The following is a 19,059-nucleotide window of genomic DNA, read 5'->3' on the forward strand; positions in this document are numbered from 1 at the left end:
CTTTTTATGCAGTTTTTGCAAAGCTATATGTGGAAGGAAACCGTGACCGAGGACAAGCTGATGGCATCAGATGTAAGTACAACTCCTCCGGTTTCATATGCAAAACAAATTATTGCGCTAGCTTACACGGTTCAGGTTCTACAGGGATTTAAAAATAGTTACACAAAACGGAGCGTGCTGCTCTGACCGGCTTTAAAGGGTTAACAATGACTTTAAAAAAATAATATAAAATAGTGTGCAACACCACTGAAGTTTTTTTTTTTTTTAAACTCTCTTTTCAACCAACGGCAGTCACTCTCCAAATAACTTCTGCTTAGCTTTCCGAGCTTCCCTCGGGTCCTCTTAATCAGCGGTCTCCACCCTTTTTTGCGCCACGGACGGTTTATGCCCGACAATATTTTCACAGACGGCCTTTAAGGTGTCGCGGATAAATGAGGGAGGGGCTAATAATCGGCTCAGTCATTTTTAATGATCGTTGAAAGCCCAGATCGTAATCGTGATTAAAATTCGATTAATTGAGCAGCCCTACTCATAGGTATATAATTGATTGTGCAATGATAGAATGTCTGATCCTTAGTAGTCTGCAAAGGCTCTGTGTACGTTCACTCCTCCTTTCCTGAGTGTTCTGGCACACCACACGTCCTAAGGTCACGAGAGAGGTCGTAGCTTCTCTTTCTCTGTTTAGGTAAAAGTGCCTTTTGTTTAGGTGAACTGCTGGACTCAGGCACCAGCAGATCTAGGAGTCACAGGGTCACATCTTCACACACGGTACTCTGTTCACATACATGCCTGTTTGAGACGTCATATGTTAATGAACCTATGAATATTCATGTACCTCAATAAAGAGCAGTGCTACGGGGGAGCTGGGGTTGGAGCGGCAGGAACGGCGTTCGTCTCATTCATGTCCCTCGTGCACGAGATCACAAAGAGTTCTGCCTGCCGTCCCATGTTTGCTAGCTGCAGTAGAACAGTCTCAGCTGTTCCAGCAACAGGTTTGTGCCTGGACAGAGCTATCAGAGGGGAATGCCTAAAGGAAACTACATGACCTAGAGTCCTCTACATCCCCCAGAGACATAAACAGGAAACTCATAAGCACATCAAACTGAGACTAGGAACCATGACCTACTTTATGGAACTGCAGATTTCAGGACTTGGCACCTGCACACAGTGCCAACGCTACCAGCACCCGGTTTAACCTCCTAAGACCCGAGCTCTTCCACAGCAGCATTTTTGATTTCTCTTTGATATTTGGGCTGATTGGGGCCCGATGAATGTAAAAACAAAGAATTACCAGATTTATTTATTTTTTTTACTTTATTTTTGTTTTTATGAAAAGTCAGAGCCACATGTGAGGACATTTGTTTAAAATTTTGATAGAACAGTTTAATGTCCTCGTCAGTGGACATCAGGCCCTCGTAGAGCACAACTGAGTATTTTGGTCTAAATAACCAAAATGTGATGTCCACATATGTGGACGCCAGGTCCCAGGAGGTTAAGGACCGTGATCTTAATTGGCCACTAAACTCGCCTGACCTTAAGCCCATAGTGAAGAGGAAGATGTAATATGCCAGAGCTAACAATGAAGAAGAGCTGAAGGCCACAATCAGAGCATCCTGGGCTCTCATCACACCGGAGCAGACATCCTATCATGATTATATACCTCTAAGATTATATGATTATATGTTTCTAAGCATAGATGACAATCCAAAGCTAGAACCCTGACATCGTTTCCATTAGTTGTCCGATACAATCATCAGAATCAAAAGACATAAACAGTCTGTATGGACTGAATGTAAACATTATACAACTTTCCCTTTTTGAATGGAATTGGTGACATACATCAACTTTCTGATGATATTCTAATTCTATGACCAGCACCTGTGTTTGGCAGCAATAAGCTGCACGTTGTTTTCACTGCACCAGGCCGTCTGCCTCCTATAGCACCAGTTGATGTACTGGTTTAAAGTTTATTAGCGTAAATGCACTGATCAAAAACATTAAAGGAAACTGGGCCGCGGTTAAGGCTTCCTGTGCCCATCATCCATCCGAGCCCGGGTAGTTTTCAGGATAGTGTCATCCCTCCATTCCCTCCCATTGTCTGCCATTTTGCTTTGTGCCACACACGCTGTGAAATTCCTGCCACAGAAAAGAGTCCGACAACAAATACTGAAGAATGACAAGAATTTTATCACAGGTGTTGCCAGGTCATCTGTGAGCTCACTGTGGTGCGGTCATCTTTGTCTGCTCTGTCTGCCAATCCAAATAAATTAGCACGAGTCGAGAAACGTTTTATATTTCTCTACTGTGTAATATATGTGTGTGTGTGTGTGTGTATATATATATACACACACACACACACACACACACACACACACACACACACAGGGTATATTAGTTGATGATGATGGAAGCTGCAGCTGCAGATAAGAAGCTCCAAAAAATCTGCTGTAAAACTTCATCTTTCCTACATGTCCTATAAGAGAAGCTAACTTGTGACATTAGTCTAAAGTTATTGACCTTGTTCAGCTTCATGCAACTAATCCTAAATACAGTAACTCAAATTTCAGCTGGTTCCAGTGAACAAACACTGGTGTGCGTGGACTTAAAATGTAGGTTTGGGGTATACAACATTTCCATTATCCAAACCTCACTTACACTACATCGTTTACCAACCACAGCTAACTATTGACCTTAACTTACCCATTATTAAACAACATCATGATTAAAGCGTGTGCCATACATTCTTCACTCTACCATTCAGTCACATTTTGCTCATTTAAATCTTCCGGTTTTCATACAACAAATCAACTCATGACTAAATTAAATCGTCGGGTTTTCAGTGATTCGCCTTCACCTGAAAACCGGTCACATCATCCTCCATCACCGAGCACGAGAACCATTTCCAGTAGTGCACGTGCAGCTGCGACGCACAGAGGTGACGGGGTGTTGTCTCTTTGATCTTTTCCGTGGATCTGCATCCAGAACTACAGGGACCAAAGCAAGTCACTCCAGCTGCTGAACTATAAGCAGTAAAGCTTTGTAGAGGCTGAAAACCGTACGACACGTTTCAGGCCGACGGACCGTTATTCGGCCTTAAACCGAAGTGTGGCACAAAGGGAGAGCCGGCGGGGTGAGGTGTGCGGGACAAAGCTTACCTTGGAGCGGCAGCAGCAGCGGCAGCAGCACACACAGAGCGCACAGAGAGCGGTGAGCCATGGCTACGAGTCCACACGAGCCGAGACGAGGTGCAGAAACAACGAGCGATCAGCGGGCGTGTTGGCACTCAGCGTGTCCGAAAGCCGCATCCAGGGCGTTCCCCACGGCTAGCTGAGACACACCCACTCTGCGCCACTTCCGGTTGCTTTTAAAACAAAAGTCCTCTCATTAGAGAGATGTTGCATTAGTTTATCTCGTCATTAGCGCAAGTACACTGAACAAGGGTTATGAATATGTTTTACTATTATTTTATCGAAAAACTCCACGATCGCATACACGGTTCCAACAGAGCACGTTTAGTCGGTGTGCTTACTATTCATGTTATTTTTTTTATTTTGTGCTAAGTGAGGGTGGGGTTTATTGCTGTCAAGTTCTGGCCCCTGTGTTGGTTACTTTGATAGGTCCAGACAACTCGCCCAGGAGACACCCAGGAGGTATCCTTGCGAAATGCCTGAACTAACTCCACTGGCTCTCCACTCCTCCACTCGAGTCTATACTTTGAGCCCCTCCCGAATGGGTGAACTCCTCACCCTATTTCTAAGGGAGAGGCCAGCCACCCTTCGAAGAAGGCCCATTTCTGATGATTGTACCTGCAGTGTTGTTCTTTTAGTCACAAACTCTGGGTAGTGATCGTAGGTGAGAGTAAGGACATAGAGTGACTGGTAAATCCAGAGCTTCGCTTTTACGTTCAGTTCTCTCTTCATCACTGCAGCCAATTCATCTATCAAACGCTTGCTCCCCTCTCCCTTCACTTGAAGCCCAGAGATACCTAAACTCCTCCACTTGGGGCAGCAACTCAACTCAACTTAATTAAATTAAATTAAGTAATCCCAAAAAACTAGGCAGCACGGTGGCACGGTGGTTAGCACTGTTGCCGCACAGCAAGAAGGTCCTGAGTTCAATTCCACCATCAGGCCGGGGTCTTTCTGTGTGGAGTTTGCATGTTCTCCCCGTGTTTGCGTGGGTTCCCTCTGGGTACTCCAGCTTCCTCCCACCGTCCAAAGACATGCAGCTTGTGGGGATAGGTTAATTGGATAATCCAAATTGCCACTAGGTGTGAATGTGCGAATGAATGTGAGTGTGAATGGTTGTCTGTCCCTGTGTGTTGGCCCTGCGACAGACTGGCGACCTGTCCAGGGTGTACCCCGCCTCTCGCCCTATGACAGCTGGGATAGGATCCAGCGCCCCCCGCGACCCTGAAAAGGAGATGCGGAAGCGAATGGATGGATGAATCTCAAAAAACTCAAAATCACTGAGTTTGTTGGACAAAAAGGCAATGAAAGCAAAAGCTAAACAAAAACAGTAAAATAAGAACTATGCACAGAGCACATTACTGACCACACTCATGGGGACACTGTTTGGCATCTTTCTCAAAGACTGGAGGAGCCACAGATTAATGTATGAGGTTCTCTATCACAACCACAACAAAGGTTTTTCCCCCAAAGATGATTCGTTGTTTTATTAAAAGTATCGACAGTTTCTACATATGACCTGCTCCTTAAACTGATTACAAAATCAGAAACACAACACACACAGGCCCCAGTACAAAAACACTTTTTTCTTTCCTTGAGTTTTTGTTTACATTTGTTGAGACACGTCAGCATTTTAATAAAAGTGAGAAGGGCTGTGACACACGTGGGGAATACAGAGAAGTGCCGTTGCATTAGGTATCTGAAAGTGCTGTGCCAGTCCAAGCACATTGATCTCAATCCCAGCAACCGGCTGACTCTCATGTCTGCTGCTGCTGCTGCTCCAGCATGACTTCACAGGTGCGTCCCAGTTCTCCCAGTTTGACCTTGGCATACTCGGCTCGGTTCAGTGCCATCTGACAGTCCTTCCTGGCTGAATAGGTAGAACCTTCATGTGGCTGACCAGTCGCTACCTGGAGAAAGAAAAAGGAGAAACAAACTCGAATCTGTTGCTCACAATATTTCTATCATGGAGGTAAGTTCTTCATTCATAAAAACAAATATTAATAATTAAAAGAAAAACTGCATCAGTTTGTATTTGTGAACCTCATCTGTCTATTAGATTTATGACTTTAACTCTTAATTAAAAACATTTTCTCTTCAGTTTTACAGTAGTATAAACTCCAACGACGACCCCGAGCACTTTAACCTTAACATACTGTAGAGTTTTTACCTTTAAACAGAAAGCACACGACTGTTGATGTGATTTGGTGCTATATAAATAAACTGAACTGAATTCAGGGTCACATGATCCAGCCCATCTATAAACTGAAACTTATTAAAAAGGAAAGTGTTAAGCCTGATCTTAAAAGTAGAGTGGGTCTCTGTCTTCTGAACCCAAACTGGTAGCTGGAGCAGACCGCTAAGGGCTCTGCCTCCCATTCTACTATCAGGAGCTCCAGGAACCACAAGTAAGCCTGCATCTCAGGTTATTATCCTAATTCATAGTATCCTAACTTTGTTAGGATACTATCAAATCTTGAAGATATGATGAAGCCTGATATTTTGAGACCTTGTAAATGAAGACTTTAAATTCAATTCTGGATTTAACAGGTGGGAGAAATTTGCCATTTCTAGTTGAGGTGAAACCGTTTCTGAAACAAGTCTGCAGCTGTGGATTGAACCTGTGTAAGGTAGCGGATCTGGCCACTTAGTTCGTTCTCCACTCGGCTGACTGAGTTCTGGAACTGGATGAGCTGTCTGTCCATGAAGCTGGCATTGTGTTTATCTTTGGAGAGTTCAAGAACAATGTTACCTGCAAGGTCAAGCATAAACATAGAAACGTGACTTAAAAAGACTTGATTAGACACAAAGACAGAGAGTAAATTTAAAACTTGATTCTTTGTTTTAGTAAAGGACTGTGCTATGCTGAGGACTGGTCGTTGTTGTAGAGTCAGCCAAACAAATGGAAACAAATTGTGTTGTTTGTTTTGTGTCTAAGGATACTGAAAATTGGTTCTTTGCTAGGTTTCCTGGTATGTGTATGGCTTATTAAGCCAAAACCATTTTAAATGTAACAGGTCTGAGGAGTAATTTGAAACTGAGTGAAAAATTCTCAAATGTCGAAGGAAAAACTTTCAGAAAGCCTGGAAACTGCGAGCGAAACGAGGGGCTGAGTTCAGACTTTTGCTGAGGAATACATTTTCCCCTCTGTGATAAAAACCAAATCTTTACAGAGAATAATGATCAGGCAGCGATCTGTTGGAAACAGCTAGGTGGAATTTACGGGATCTCTCGGGTACTTGTCCTACTGTCGGATGAAGAGCATCAGAAAATCAGGCAAAAGTAATCAACGATGCACGGTTTGATTAACAGCCGCAAGAAGACACTGTCTCACCGGCACACTGCAGCACCATCGCTATCTCCTTCTCCACATCCTCCAGCGCCCTGAGCCTGTCATTAGCCATCAGCAGGCGGGAAGCAGCCGCTCTCCGAGGACCAGCTCAGCACAGTGATCCAAGGTGTGACCAAAGCCACTTAATCGAGTTTAAACGGAAGAAAACGTACAACTACTGCAGTCCCTGCAACTTTAACGCGTTATGGTTGAGGGCAGGGTAACAACAAAGAGCTAAAAACTGACGTCACTGAAATATGACGGCATCAGAGTCGCACAGTAGTGACGTTCGCTTGGCGGAGAGGAAAGATGGCTACATCGGCTTGGCTGCATGGCCCATCTGCTATGCGACTAACTGAGGGTTTGGTGTCTGTTCTGAAAGAGCAGCGTCCGGAGCATCTACCCGCTCTGCTAGCAGGCTACAGGGAGCACGGCGTGTTCCAGACACAGGTAGGGCCCGGCCCGAGCGAGCTCCGCGGCTGGAAGCTGCTTCAGCGTTAGCCTGCTCTCGCTGTGCGGCAGCCGCGAGAGGCTTTGTTGTACAGTGGCTGACATCTGGAAGTATGGCAGGACCATGTGCAGCAGGAGCCGAGCTGGTTCCGCGTTTCTTAAACGTTTTGATCTCACTGTTCTCTAAAACTGTCTTGTCTTTGCAGAGCGCGTGCGCCGTTGGTGGTCTCGTGGGTTTTAGCAATGCCAAACTGGGCTCGAGCAAGACCAGGTGAGAAAGGACTACCTCAATCAGCTGTTGTCATAGGCTGATCATACTACAGTTTTTAATGTTTTAAGATGTATACCAGCACCTGAGCACTGTCCTGGACCAGGGGAGGTGTGTAGCCGCATTTGTCCTTAAATTTGCTGGCTGTCTGAGTGGTGTCCAAAAGTCATGTGGACTTTATGGATAAGGGGAAACGTTCAGGGGAAAACCTGGACTTGTTAGGAGAACACGGTGTCCATCCCACTTTGAATGGAGCAGCTCTCATTTCTAGAAATCTTCCAAATTTATTAAACCCCCCAAAATATGACTATCCAGAGTTGGGACCAGGAAGAAGGCGTGCAGTCTTACACGCCTCTCTGCAGCTCCTCTCCTCCTGCTACCCCCCAAACCCCATCCCCATCCTCTGTGTTTCCTAAAACAACAAACAATCAGCAAAAAATGATTTAAAGAAAAGAAACAAAAGTATCCACAACTGTGCCGTAAAGTGAAACCGTGAAGTGTGGATTATTAAACATTCGCCCTCTGTCTTCTTAGTTCCTGTTATTACATGACAAACAAATCTATTTAGTCTGCCTTACAGAAACCTGGTTACAGCAGGATGATTGTGTTAGTTTAAATGAATCAACATCCCCGAGTCACTCGAACTACCAGAATCCTCGAAGTGCAGGCCAAGGAGGGGGTGTGGCAGCTCCTACTTCAGCTTATCAATCAACCAAAGACTCAGAAACACTAATCCTCGTCCACCCCAGCTGTGAAACTCAGCATTTAGCCTGAAAAGCCAGTTTGCTGCTCTCTTAAACAAAAACATCCATAAAGCTAGAACGTCTCACTGTTGATCACTTATTAATGGAGTAAGAACAACCCCAGGTTTTCATCACAGCACAGAAACGGCTTTAGTGAAGGTTACAAATGATCTTATGGCCTCTGACAGTGGACTCATCGCTGTGCTTGTCCTCCTCGATACTGTCGACCATCAGAGTCATGCTTAAAGACACTGCGCTGCAGGGATTTGAATCATGACTGTCTAATAGACTTCTGGTTTTTGTGAATGGAGAGTCCTCTTCACACACTGAGGATAATTATGGAGTTCCCCAGGGTTCAGTGCTAGGACCACTTCTGTTTACGCTGCGTACTTTGTGCTTTTACAAATGATCATCTGTGCTACAGGATATGACGTGTGTTTTATTAACCTCGGTTCATTCTAACACATTGATGAGTCTCCATGCGAATCAGTAGCATTTTGTTCTTAAGCCCTCATCTACTCACCTTTAGATCAACATCTCCTGTTGATACAATGTTATGAATGTGAATATAATTTCACACAGTCGAAACAGATTCACTTTGATACTGTATGTTTCTAACATGATTCTGTGTGAGCAGGTTCGAGGGGCTCTGCCTGCTCTCCATGCTGGTTAAAGACAGTTCCAGCGATCTATTCCAGCAGCACTGCCTGTCGTGGCTGCGCTCCCTGCAGCAGGTCATACAGGTAAAGTCACGTGTCGGCTGTTATCATTACAATATTGCTATTTTTCTCCATTTTATCTTAAGGTCTAAAAATTAAAGGTTACCGTTTCATTTTTAAAATTAAAAATACTTTCTGTGTTTTTGTTCTTCACTAGTCTCAGGCTCCAGTTGAGACTGTGCAGCTAGCAGTGAACATTCTGAAGGACTTGCTGCAATACTCGTCTCAGCTAGCAGAGCTGGCCAGAGAGGTTGGCCTCAACTCCATCCTGGGCATCCTCACATCCCTGCTGGGTCTCAAGTCAGAGGTGAGGTGACAAGGCGGTGAGTGGAAGGGCCCACCAGGAGGGCTCCGCAGCCCCTCTGGTGGAGTGTATCCAGGTACTTTGACACGCAGTTAGTGCCACAGAATGTGAGTGTTAGCCCTGCCACAGACTGGCGACCCTGCCTCTGACACCGCCCCACAACCCTGAAGAGGATGGGTGAATTGAAAGTTGTGTTTAGTTACAATGTAACACTTTATGTATAATTGCATCTGTTATTATTCAGTTAGCTTCAGCTCAGATATCGATCTTCTAACTAGCCTTAAAACGGTTTGTGTTCCTGTTTGATGTTAGTGTGAGCTGGCAGCCATGGAGGGAATGACGGCCTGTATGACCTACTATCCGAGAGCGTGTGGATCCTTGAGGGTGAGACACTCCTTCCTGAGACTGTTTGGACTGTTATCGTGGTGCTATTAAATATCTCTTCTTCTTCTTCTTCCTAACAACAGTAATAATAATATCTATTATCTATTATTTATTAGTCATTGCTGTCTTCTGCACACTTCTGACAGATTAAGATAAGATAAAACTTTATTAATCCCTCGGGTGGGTTCCTCTGGGAAATTCGGTCATTGTCAGCAAAATAAATAAAAACATTCAATTTATACTTGGAATTTTTTACACCAGTATATAGTTTAATGTTGCTACAGTATTCCTTTAGCAGTATTCTGTGCTGTACTCTGTATTCTGCTTGCTGCCTCTGTTTAGAACCCAGCTGTGTCAAACCTGCACCTGTTTGTTGTTGTTTTTAAGGACAAGCTGGCAGCGTACTTCCTTTCCAAGATGGACAGCACAGACAGGAAAACACAAGAGGTTTGACAAAACAAGCACCAAGTCTTTTTTTTAAAGATTATTATCATTATTTGAAGATTTGTTTGAACGTTTGTTTTGCTGTTACTCTGTCAGATGGCCTGTCAGTGCTACGGTCGTCTGCCCTGCCTGGGCGGCGTGCTGGACAGAGGGGTCGGGGCTGGCAGAGCTGAGGGCTGGACCAATCAGATTCACTGCCTACTGGCCTCTGCCAATGGCCTGCTGGCTCAGCTCTACCAAGGTTCAGAAACAGGTGTGTTGTTTTCTTTGTGAGCAGTGGTGACATTTGGCTTCTGTGTGTGTTTGTCTCCATGTCAGTTAACAAACAAACAATGACAACAAGAAATTCTTCAAATCTGTCTCTTTCCATCCAACTAATATGAAACATTGTGTTAATTACAATGAATCACTATTTAAAACTGTAAAAATAAAAGCTTTTTCATAAGCCAGTAAAGTGTATGTGGGCCAGTGGAACTCTGGACCCTGAATTATGATTAATATTAATTATAACATGTTTTTTAATCGCCATAGAAACGGCATCAAAGCACAGACACACTCAGTCATTTCATGTAGAAACACAATCCGATGGTTCAGTTTTGGTTTTGTGACAGATTCAAACAATCAGCAGTTTATTCTGAAAGAACTTTGTTGTTTCTCTTTGAATTCTTTATCATTTCTTATTAATAAGACAAAAGTATTTCTTATTCGAGCTGCAGACCTACATGTGGTATTAAAGCCTAAAACTAAAACGTAACAAAAACAGAAGTTTTGATTGAATCTTGGGTTAAAGTCCTGCTTTCGTCGTCCACAGTCCTCGACGTTGTCGTGTCGACGCACCTTGATTAACTCGATAATGTCAAAGCAAACTTCTCCTGCTGGCCACACATTTTGTTTAAAATGGTGCAGTTATGTTCTTTTGTCTTACAGCTGTGGCCCCAAACACTGTGGCCCCAAACACTGTGTATCACTCCTCCACACTCCTCACTTTTCTAGATAAAATGCATTTCTACCAAGTAAATCAGTCAGTGAACCGCGCAGTGAACAGCTGTCAGTGTTGGAGGTGCTGACGTGATGGTGTGACTGTATCCGTTTACTGTTACCGAGGTTACTCACACTCGACTGCTTCTTGCGGTCACAGATGGAGCGATGCAGTATCAAGGTCCCGGGATGGAGCTGGCCTTTCCTCACCTGGACCCAACAGATCCCCTGCTGCTCCTGCAGCTCCAGCACAGATACACTGCTGTGTGCCTCGCACTCAAACACACACTTAGGTACAACACATGCAGACAAGCACACACACCTTTCCCACTCAGAGGTTTCATCTGGAATGACTCAACTTGGATTTGACCCTCCTGCACAACCTTTAATCTGTGCTGCCACTGTCGTGTATCTGTGACCCTATTAAACCAATCTGTGGTCAGGCTGTCTGCATGAACATGCTGCAGCTGTGGGTGGGGCATTTTCTGTATCGATAGTGATGCACAGATGCTTTGCATTACTAAGAAGCAAAGCAATCTTTAGACTTTACTACTGCGACGTGCTCAGTTTAGGAGTGAAGTCGTGTCAGAGCTCTGACATCAGACTTCTGAACTAACTGGAATGAGCATTATTGACCAAGCTGGTATTAGGATAACTGGGATACAGAAAACATCTGGAAAACACCAAATTGAATCAGTTGTATATCTTATTTCTTTACCTCAGCTTTTTAGCATAGTTGTAACATTTACACAAATACACTCAAAGGCCCCTTTGTTTAATAAAAACCTGTACGAGCAGTAAAGGCTTTCATTGTTTCTGGTACTCGTTGCATTCCTTTGTCGTTTCCTTCCATCAGAGTAGATCCCGCCTCAGCTGTGCGCTTGCCCGTCAGGCCAATGCTCAACTTGGTGTGCCGAGCCCTTGCTGTCAGCTCCAAGAGCATAGTGAGCACACACACAATAACACTTATTGAACAGAGACCGTGTCAAAAGCAGTACTGATCTTAATGCACGTTTGACTTTGTGTGTCAGAATTTAACAGGAGATGGAAGTGTGAGGCTGCTGGTCCTCCCCATCATACACAGCATCACCCTGGAAGTCCTGTCAAGTGTGATCACTGTGTGAGTACTCGCACACACGCAGGAGGCCACATTTTGATTTCCTGCAAGCCTGACTCTTGGATTTGTGCTGTGTTACAGAGTACGGGTCGGCATGGTTCAGTACGCTGCAGTAATACAGAGGCTGTTTTCTCAAACACTCTCTGCTTGGACCCCCCTACCTGAGACCAGTGTGGGACAGCAGAGGGCCTACAGGTGACTCACAGCCTCGCACAGCTGCTGTTTGGAGTATTGACTGAAGTTCAGCCTGCAGTTGGAAACCTCGTACACACCTAATATCAGCTAGTGCTTCATATTTCATTCTGTGTGTGCAGCGTGTGTGTAGCTACAACCTACAGTTGCCCCTGAGAGCCTGTGGAGCAGAGTCAGTGGTTGCCAAGACAACCACCAAGTACTGTAACAACTGGAAGTAACAAAATCTTTACAAAGGTTTCCTCAGAGAGGCTGATGTAAGATCACCGTTCTCATCGCTGCCCTGAAGCGTCCTTAGCACGCTGTGTGTGCTCGCAGACGTCTAAAGGAGTGAATGATGACCATTTAGAGGTTTTTAGTCCCGAGAAAAGAAAGAAAGTCTTAACTGATCTGTTGCAACACAAAGAAGATGAAATGAAAACACCGTGTGGGGATCGAGGAGCTTATTTTAGTAACATTATGGGAAACTGGGGACAGTCTGAGCTGCTGCACTGGGGAAGATTTAATAATGTGTCATCAAGTATATTCATCTCTTGTCTCTCCTCCTTCCCACAGTGCAGTGCGGGTGTCAGTGTACAGAACCTTGGAGCTGTGGGTCCAGGTTGCCGGAGCGTCTTCTAGCATCCTTCAGGGAAGCCCGGGGCACTCGGAGCTCCTCTTTAACCACCTACTCGGGGACATCACACCAGGAGCAGAGTCTGTCAAGGTAGGGGAAAGATGCATTTGGACTAGTCGTCGTCACTAGTCTGTATCAATGCACTGCCACCAGATGGCGCATCAGTGTTGAGAAACGCCATAAATCTGATCATCTAGGCCTCATAGTTTGTTAACACTGTTAGAAAAACATCGCAGAGAGGCTTCGCCTTTACTGATAAGGTGAGGAGTTGAGTCATTCAGGAGGGGCTCAGAGTAGAGCCGCTACTCCTCCACGTGTAAAGGAGACTGCTAATGTCGACAGATCTATCAGCTGGCCTTGGAAATGTTCGGCATTTCAACAGATGAGCTGGAGGAGGTGATAAAAGGGAGGCTGCTGCCCCAAAGCCTGACTCCAGATAAGCAGAAGAAAAACGCCGGATGATTCACTGTTTTGCTGTTTTAGTTTGAAGTCGTGGTCATGAAGTTTCAAACAGAGAACATAAGAATGTAATTGTTTAAAATGCTTTGCTATTAGTTTTGGAGGTTTTCCACTAAAGGGTTATCAAATCTAACTTGATATCTGAGACTCGTCCATTTTTTCCCACAGTTAGTCGACTAAGAGATTAGTCATGAGCACTAAATCTAAAAAATTTACTTTAAGCTCTGACTTTATGAAGCTAAAGGGAACCAGTGGTTTGTTGGGATGTGCTGAGCTTTCTTCTGTTCCTGCTCCTGTGCGTGGGGTGTCCTGTTTCCAGCTCCGGGCGGGACTATCGGCTGATGTTGTTCCTGGAGGAAAGCCCGGCCCTCGTAGGACGAAGCATTTGGTGATGGCAGATACAGTCGGGCCATCGCTGCAGAGGAAAGGAGACCATCTAGCCAATCAAGATACCTGCCTTGCAGCTGTCAGGGGTGAGATGCAAACCAAGTTTAATGTTATTGGGAGTTTACTGGTATACTACGTATGATATTCTGATACCAGACTGACCTTTGTCATCCTTGTAGCACTGAGACAGATCATACAGACCAGTGGGACGCTACTGAAGGACGACATTCACAAGGTAAATGTGATTTAAAGTAACATAAGCGCTACAAAAGAGTGCCCAGCAGAGGGAGACACTTTCTACAGGCGTCTCCAACCATCCACAGATCAGCCTCTGCTGCAGCGAGTGGCACCGAGCCGCCCGCTTTGGAAGAAGATCCGTGTTTAAGCAGACGTGATGTTTGCAGTTCTTTAAGCAACGATTTCCTCCACCCACAGTGCATTTCTAATGATCCACATGAAATATCCCAACATGTTCTAATATGTTCTTGTAGCCAGAAAAGAAATTATGTAACTTTATACACAAATTATAGTGATGCATGTTTACTTTTTTAAATAGAGAACGCCCATATCTGTGAAATTGTTGCTCAAAGTGCTGCCGAACATCATCTGTTTAAACCTTGTTCTTCTTTTAAAACTGAATTTTTCAGTGTACAGTCTAATGGATTCATGTGTGTTATTGTTTTAAACTAATTATTAACATTATGCATGATCATTTTACTTGACTAGCAGTTTGTTTTAAAAGATTAACATGGTTATTAATGTGTTATTAAATAGAAACAGGCCGTTTTCCTGCTTATTACACAGAACCTAGCGCAGGTAATAGAGTAGTAATAACATAGGAATTAGCACATTATTGCATTCTTGTTACCCTGCAGTTCCCACATCATTAGCTTCAGTTTGTGGACCATTATTATCCAATTGCATCAGTTTCAGTGTAATATTACTCGGCTGTAACTGTAAGTGGTGTGGTTAGCGTCGACGTGTAGTTACATGTCTCAGCAGGTCCACGTCAGGTTGTGGCGTAGGGTTAAAATGGGATACTGATTACAAGTTATGATGTAGTAAGACACGTTTCCCATCTTGTGATGATCTGCAGCTGTAAAGTAAAATGCTTTCGTTTGTTTTTTCCATCATTTAGCATTTTTGGTGTATTGCAGGAGAGACTCTTCATTTTATTGTTTTTAATAACGAACGATTACACTGTTGTGTCCTGTCGATTCCTTCAAGCGGCTCCATGAGGTGGTTCTGCCACTGTGTGTGCGCCTGCAGCAGCAGCAGTCTTGCAGCAGCAATGCATGTGAATCTGCAGGGAGCGCGAGTGGGCAGTACAGCAGTGCTCTGACTCGACGAGAACTGTACAGGTACGATCTTCATGTTAGCGATGAGCCACACATTAGTGTTTCAATAGTGTTACGGTGCTCCTCCTGCTTTTTGTTCAGGTTGAGTTTAAATGTTCCACTGTTGACTGAAGGAATGTCCACACAGTGCTTTATTCAGACTGGACCCAGTCTGACACCACCCTAGCACCAGCACCACTGTGGGCCCCGAACTGGTCTATGTTCTGTAGATGCAAAAGTTCACTTTAGCTTCGTGTTGGACTGAAGGAGCTGTTTCACTTGTATGAATTTGAAGGTTATTGCTGGCCCTGGTCCTGGTCCCCTCACCCTGTTGGCCCCCACCTCTGACCTGTGCTGTGTCAATCCTCAGTAACGGGCGCACCGACAGGAATGTTAAGGTAAGCCCTAAGGACCTGAAGCGCTGCAAAAAGGTTTTTAAAATGTAGCAACGTGTAGTGAGTGGAAGGATCAACATTTGTCTTGCTGTGAAGTTGAAATAAAATAATTATGGAGACAATGATGTACAATCTGCCTCAAGTCTTCTGTTAAAGCTCAGATTGACTTAACAGTTTCAGACTTGGCAAAAACATGAAGTGTTTGTCTGCTCACTGTTTCCAGCTTTTAATCAAACCCATCGTCCACTTTCTCAGGTGTCTTCGTTCTGCGCGGAGGCCTTGACCATCTGTAACTTGATCCTTCATCCCCGCTTTCCCTCCATCGCCCTTCCTTTGCCACCTCTCACCATGAAACCTTCCTCCACCACTCCGGTCCTCCCCTCTTCCCAGGGACCTGCCCCTGGATTAACCTTGCCAACCCTGCTTGGAGGTCCTGCCCCTGGCCCTCCTTTTCCCGCCCGTCACTCTGTCAACCTGGGCCCTGCTTCCCTTCTGAGCTCTTTTGAGAACCATCTGTCTCTGGTTCCGGGACTTCCAGGCCAGGGTCCGACTGCAGGAGACATGATTCTGTCCCCACATTCGCACCACCAGCCTGATCCTGCAGGCCTGGGCCCTCCGGAGGGACAGAGACCCGTGTTTGTGCGTTTTGACAAAGAGGAAGCCGAAGACGTCGAGATCTCTCTGGCAAGTGACTCGGACGACAGCGTGGTCATTGTTCCTCCGGGTATGCTTAACATGGAGACTCAGCAGGACGACGCAGCAGCAAACTCACAGAGCATGTCCTCCTCTGCACCGGGTGGCACTGGTGTGACACTCGCAGGTGCAGAATCTGTCACCATGGTCCCAACTACGGCAGCCGCAGCCACAATAGACGGGGTCTCTCTGCCCAATGACCTGGCTGCCTCTTCCCCCCTCCTCACTGCTTCCACCACCTCCATCAACTCCTTTCCTCCTTCCAGTGCCTCGGTGGTCTCCCTGGTTCCACCTTTGAACTCCAGCACCTTTACAGCTCCACCTGTTGGTCTGGGGGAGTCATTGCCTGGCAGACCGCAGCTCCAGCAGATGCTTATGCAGCCCTCGACGGCAAGCCAGGCTGGTCCCATGGGGTTACCGCTCCAGATGCACCTGCAGAATCAATTAAGTCAGCAGGGTCGGCACCTCCACCAGCAACCAGCTGCTGCTGCCAGCAGCGAAGATTCTGCTGTCATCAATATTAACAGTACTGATGATGAAGAGGAAGATGATGAGGACATAGATGAAGATGAAGAGCTGGAGGAGGATGAGGAGGAGGAGGGGATAGATGAGGAGGACGAAGAGGAGGATGTAAGTGAGTTAGCTGATGAGTTTTTTGATGGGGAGGAATATGAGGAGCTGGATGAAGAAGACGGTGAAGATTTGGAGGAGGAGGAAGAGGAGGAAGAAGAGGAAGAGGATGGCGACATACCGCCTCTGGAGGGAGTCGAAGACAAAGACGGAGGGTCGGGGATTCAGGAGGGGAAGCTGGATGAGGGACGGATTTCTGCATTTAATGTGGAGGAACGCACAGAAGGAGGGATAGAGGAGATCCAAACTAACAGGGCGCTGTTCGGAGAGGACACGATGAAGGTGCAGGAGGTGGAGAGCATCGGAGTCCTCGAAGCGGCTCGGGAGGGCGAAGTAGAAGAGGAGGACAACGAAAGGATGGATGACCCCACCATGCCGCAGATCCTGTGTGTCACCGGAGGAGCGTTGGAGGAGCGAGAGGAGGCCGAGGAGGAGAGGGAGCAAGCCGGAGCAGAGCTGCAGAAAGAGGAGTGTTCGTGGGAGCAGGGAGCCAAGGAGGACGAGCCGCAAGCAGCGGAGTCCGAACAACCGGCCAGTCAACAGGTAGATCCTGCAGCTTTGTGAATCATACTGTTGAATGACAGCGTTACACAGCTCAGCGTGCTGAATGCATTAGACAATGTAATGAGGCTTTGCAGTACAAGTAACTCAGAGTGTAAGTGGGCCTTTCACGGGACCAGCAGATTTAAGGAAAGAGCGGAAATGGAGACAGGAAATGATGTCATGAAGAGCAACAGCAGGTGGTGCAGCATGAAGAATAAAAAGGTTTATCAGTGTAATCAAGGCCACTGATATCCATGACACGCTTCATGGAAACAAAGTTGTTGCTTTCAGCAGTGTCCTGTTGAGAAAGTAGGTCAGAGTAGAAAGACAGACGCCCTCTACTGGTAAGATCAAACTTTCCCTTCATAAAGTAAACAGCTGGGGCTGGATCAGGTGACCCTGGTTATGCTGCAGTGGCCTTATATGCAAAATATACATGAATTTCTCACAAAAAGCCTGATTTTCTAATGTGATCGTCACAGTCTGAGCTCCAGATTATCTCAGCAGCTCAGTCATATATTTGTACAAATGCACATGAAGTATTACTACACAGTCTCTGTTAGAAATGTGTTTTTCTCCTATATATGATAAATAAAGAGAGTATTACAAGGAAACTGAAGCTTTCTGTCTGTATCAGCAGGAATCAGCAGCTGAGCCTGCAGAGGACGCCAGCGCGAGCGATAACCAGCTGCCCAGCTGTGAGGACGAACCGCTCGAAGCTCTTCAAGCAGGAGACTCGACAGCAGTGGCAGACTCTGAAAACGCAACAGAACCAAATGTGACAGAGAAACAGGAAGAAGACACTGAGAAGAGCTCTGAAAAGGAAGCAGAGCAGCCGGAGACGGGAGCAGGGGGAGGGCAGGAGAGTAATGGAGAGGAGGGAAAAGGAGTGAAGAGGAAGAGGGAGGAAGGACATGGAAAAGAAGAGGTGGGGCAAAGCCCAGAGAAGAAAAAGGTATTGCTTTTAATCCCTCGTTAAGATGCAGATGGTAGCTGCTGTTTGTCCACTGATTGAAAGCTTCTTCGGTCAGGGTGATGACCTGACTGTATGAACTTGTGCTTTACACTGTGTGACGTCGCTCTCTTTCAGATGGACGATGAAGCCATGGCGTCAATGTTGGCTGATTTTGTGGCGTGTCCACCTGATGATGAAGACGGTGCTTCTGGATCAAAAGCCTCATAAATATTTGCCAACCTGAAATGAAATTAACACTGATCTCTGGCTTCTGTGAGCAGAATCTGGCAAAACATGTATCGTTAGTCACATTCCCAAGGTTTAGTTACCTCAAACATCATGCTTTACATCGCGTGTCACAGCAGTTTAATATGGCGTTCAGTCTTTTAACCATCGGGACCATTTCTGGCTGGTCCGACTTTCATACCCGGGTTATAATTGGCTGTCAGGTGTAAGAGAACTCTTTTCTACGGTGGACCCAGTGTCCTCCCAGCAAGGAGGCAAAGCTCCGTGAAATGTGTTAACCTGATGACTTTGTTGTTCTTTACAGCACAAGTATCTTCCAGCTAGTTTGCAGTTTTACTTTTGTTTGTATGCATCTTTTTTGCTCTCATGGTTTGGCATCAACATCATGCTTTGTTAAAAAAATAAAATGTACTTCCATTACATGTTTTTCTTTTGTTTGGGTTCTTTTTGGGGGTTTTGTCTGACGTCTGCTTGCATTAATCATTGTTATGGGACTGATTTGCTGTACATGTTAGAGGTGCTGCTCCTCCACGTATTTAATACTGTATTTACAAAATACCACAGTTGTTCTCTTGGTCGTATCATTTTATTTTGTTTTATTTATCCGCGACAACTCCGTGGAAATATTCCGTGGCGCAAAAAAGGTTGTAGAGCACTTCAGCAATGAGCAAGCTTTGTAA

General features: G+C 45.5%; 3 protein-coding genes across 5 annotated transcripts in view; 1 reads left to right on the plus strand and 2 right to left on the minus strand.

The window, feature by feature from the left end:
* The window catches only part of cd99l2 (CD99 molecule-like 2), a 20,377-nt gene extending 17,017 nt beyond the window's left edge, over window positions 1–3,360 (minus strand). Inside the window, exon 1 of one of the 2 annotated variants that reach the window (XM_082525116.1) lies at window positions 3,156–3,360. In XM_082525116.1, the coding sequence (XP_082381242.1) occupies window positions 3,156–3,216 (61 nt within the window). In that variant the 5' untranslated portion in view covers window positions 3,217–3,360. The remainder of the gene's footprint in view (window positions 1–3,155) is intronic. The other variant, XM_082525115.1, reaches the window with a different exon arrangement.
* Window positions 3,361–4,660: 1,300 nt separating this feature from the next.
* med11 (mediator complex subunit 11) lies at window positions 4,661–6,627 on the minus strand. The gene is made up of 3 exons (XM_082525409.1): window positions 6,523–6,627; window positions 5,810–5,940; window positions 4,661–5,098 (listed from the first exon to the last, which is right to left on the minus strand). Exons 1-3 carry the CDS (start codon window positions 6,590–6,592, stop codon window positions 4,946–4,948), a joined length of 354 nt encoding a protein of 117 aa, XP_082381535.1. The 5' UTR covers window positions 6,593–6,627; the 3' UTR covers window positions 4,661–4,945.
* Window positions 6,628–6,822: 195 nt separating this feature from the next.
* Window positions 6,823–18,799, plus strand: pelp1 (proline, glutamate and leucine rich protein 1). Of its 2 annotated transcripts, none has more exons than XM_082524111.1 (19): window positions 6,823–6,969; window positions 7,176–7,240; window positions 8,618–8,723; window positions 8,857–9,006; window positions 9,316–9,387; window positions 9,775–9,834; window positions 9,928–10,084; window positions 10,970–11,102; window positions 11,666–11,753; window positions 11,841–11,929; window positions 12,008–12,121; window positions 12,674–12,824; window positions 13,513–13,666; window positions 13,760–13,815; window positions 14,808–14,941; window positions 15,213–15,315; window positions 15,568–17,178; window positions 17,816–18,133; window positions 18,269–18,799. In XM_082524111.1, the coding sequence occupies exons 1-19, from the start codon at window positions 6,829–6,831 to the stop codon at window positions 18,359–18,361; spliced, it is 3,795 nt and encodes a 1,264-aa protein (XP_082380237.1). In that variant the 5' UTR covers window positions 6,823–6,828; the 3' UTR covers window positions 18,362–18,799. The 2 variants fall into 2 exon arrangements, with proteins under 2 accessions (XP_082380237.1, XP_082380238.1); XM_082524112.1 differs by having other exon boundaries at window positions 17,819–18,133.
* Window positions 18,800–19,059: the final 260 nt, after the last annotated feature.

Source organism: Aulonocara stuartgranti, assembly GCF_965226115.1.
Source record: "Aulonocara stuartgranti genome assembly, chromosome: 3".
Taxonomy (NCBI): domain Eukaryota; kingdom Metazoa; phylum Chordata; class Actinopteri; order Cichliformes; family Cichlidae; genus Aulonocara; species Aulonocara stuartgranti.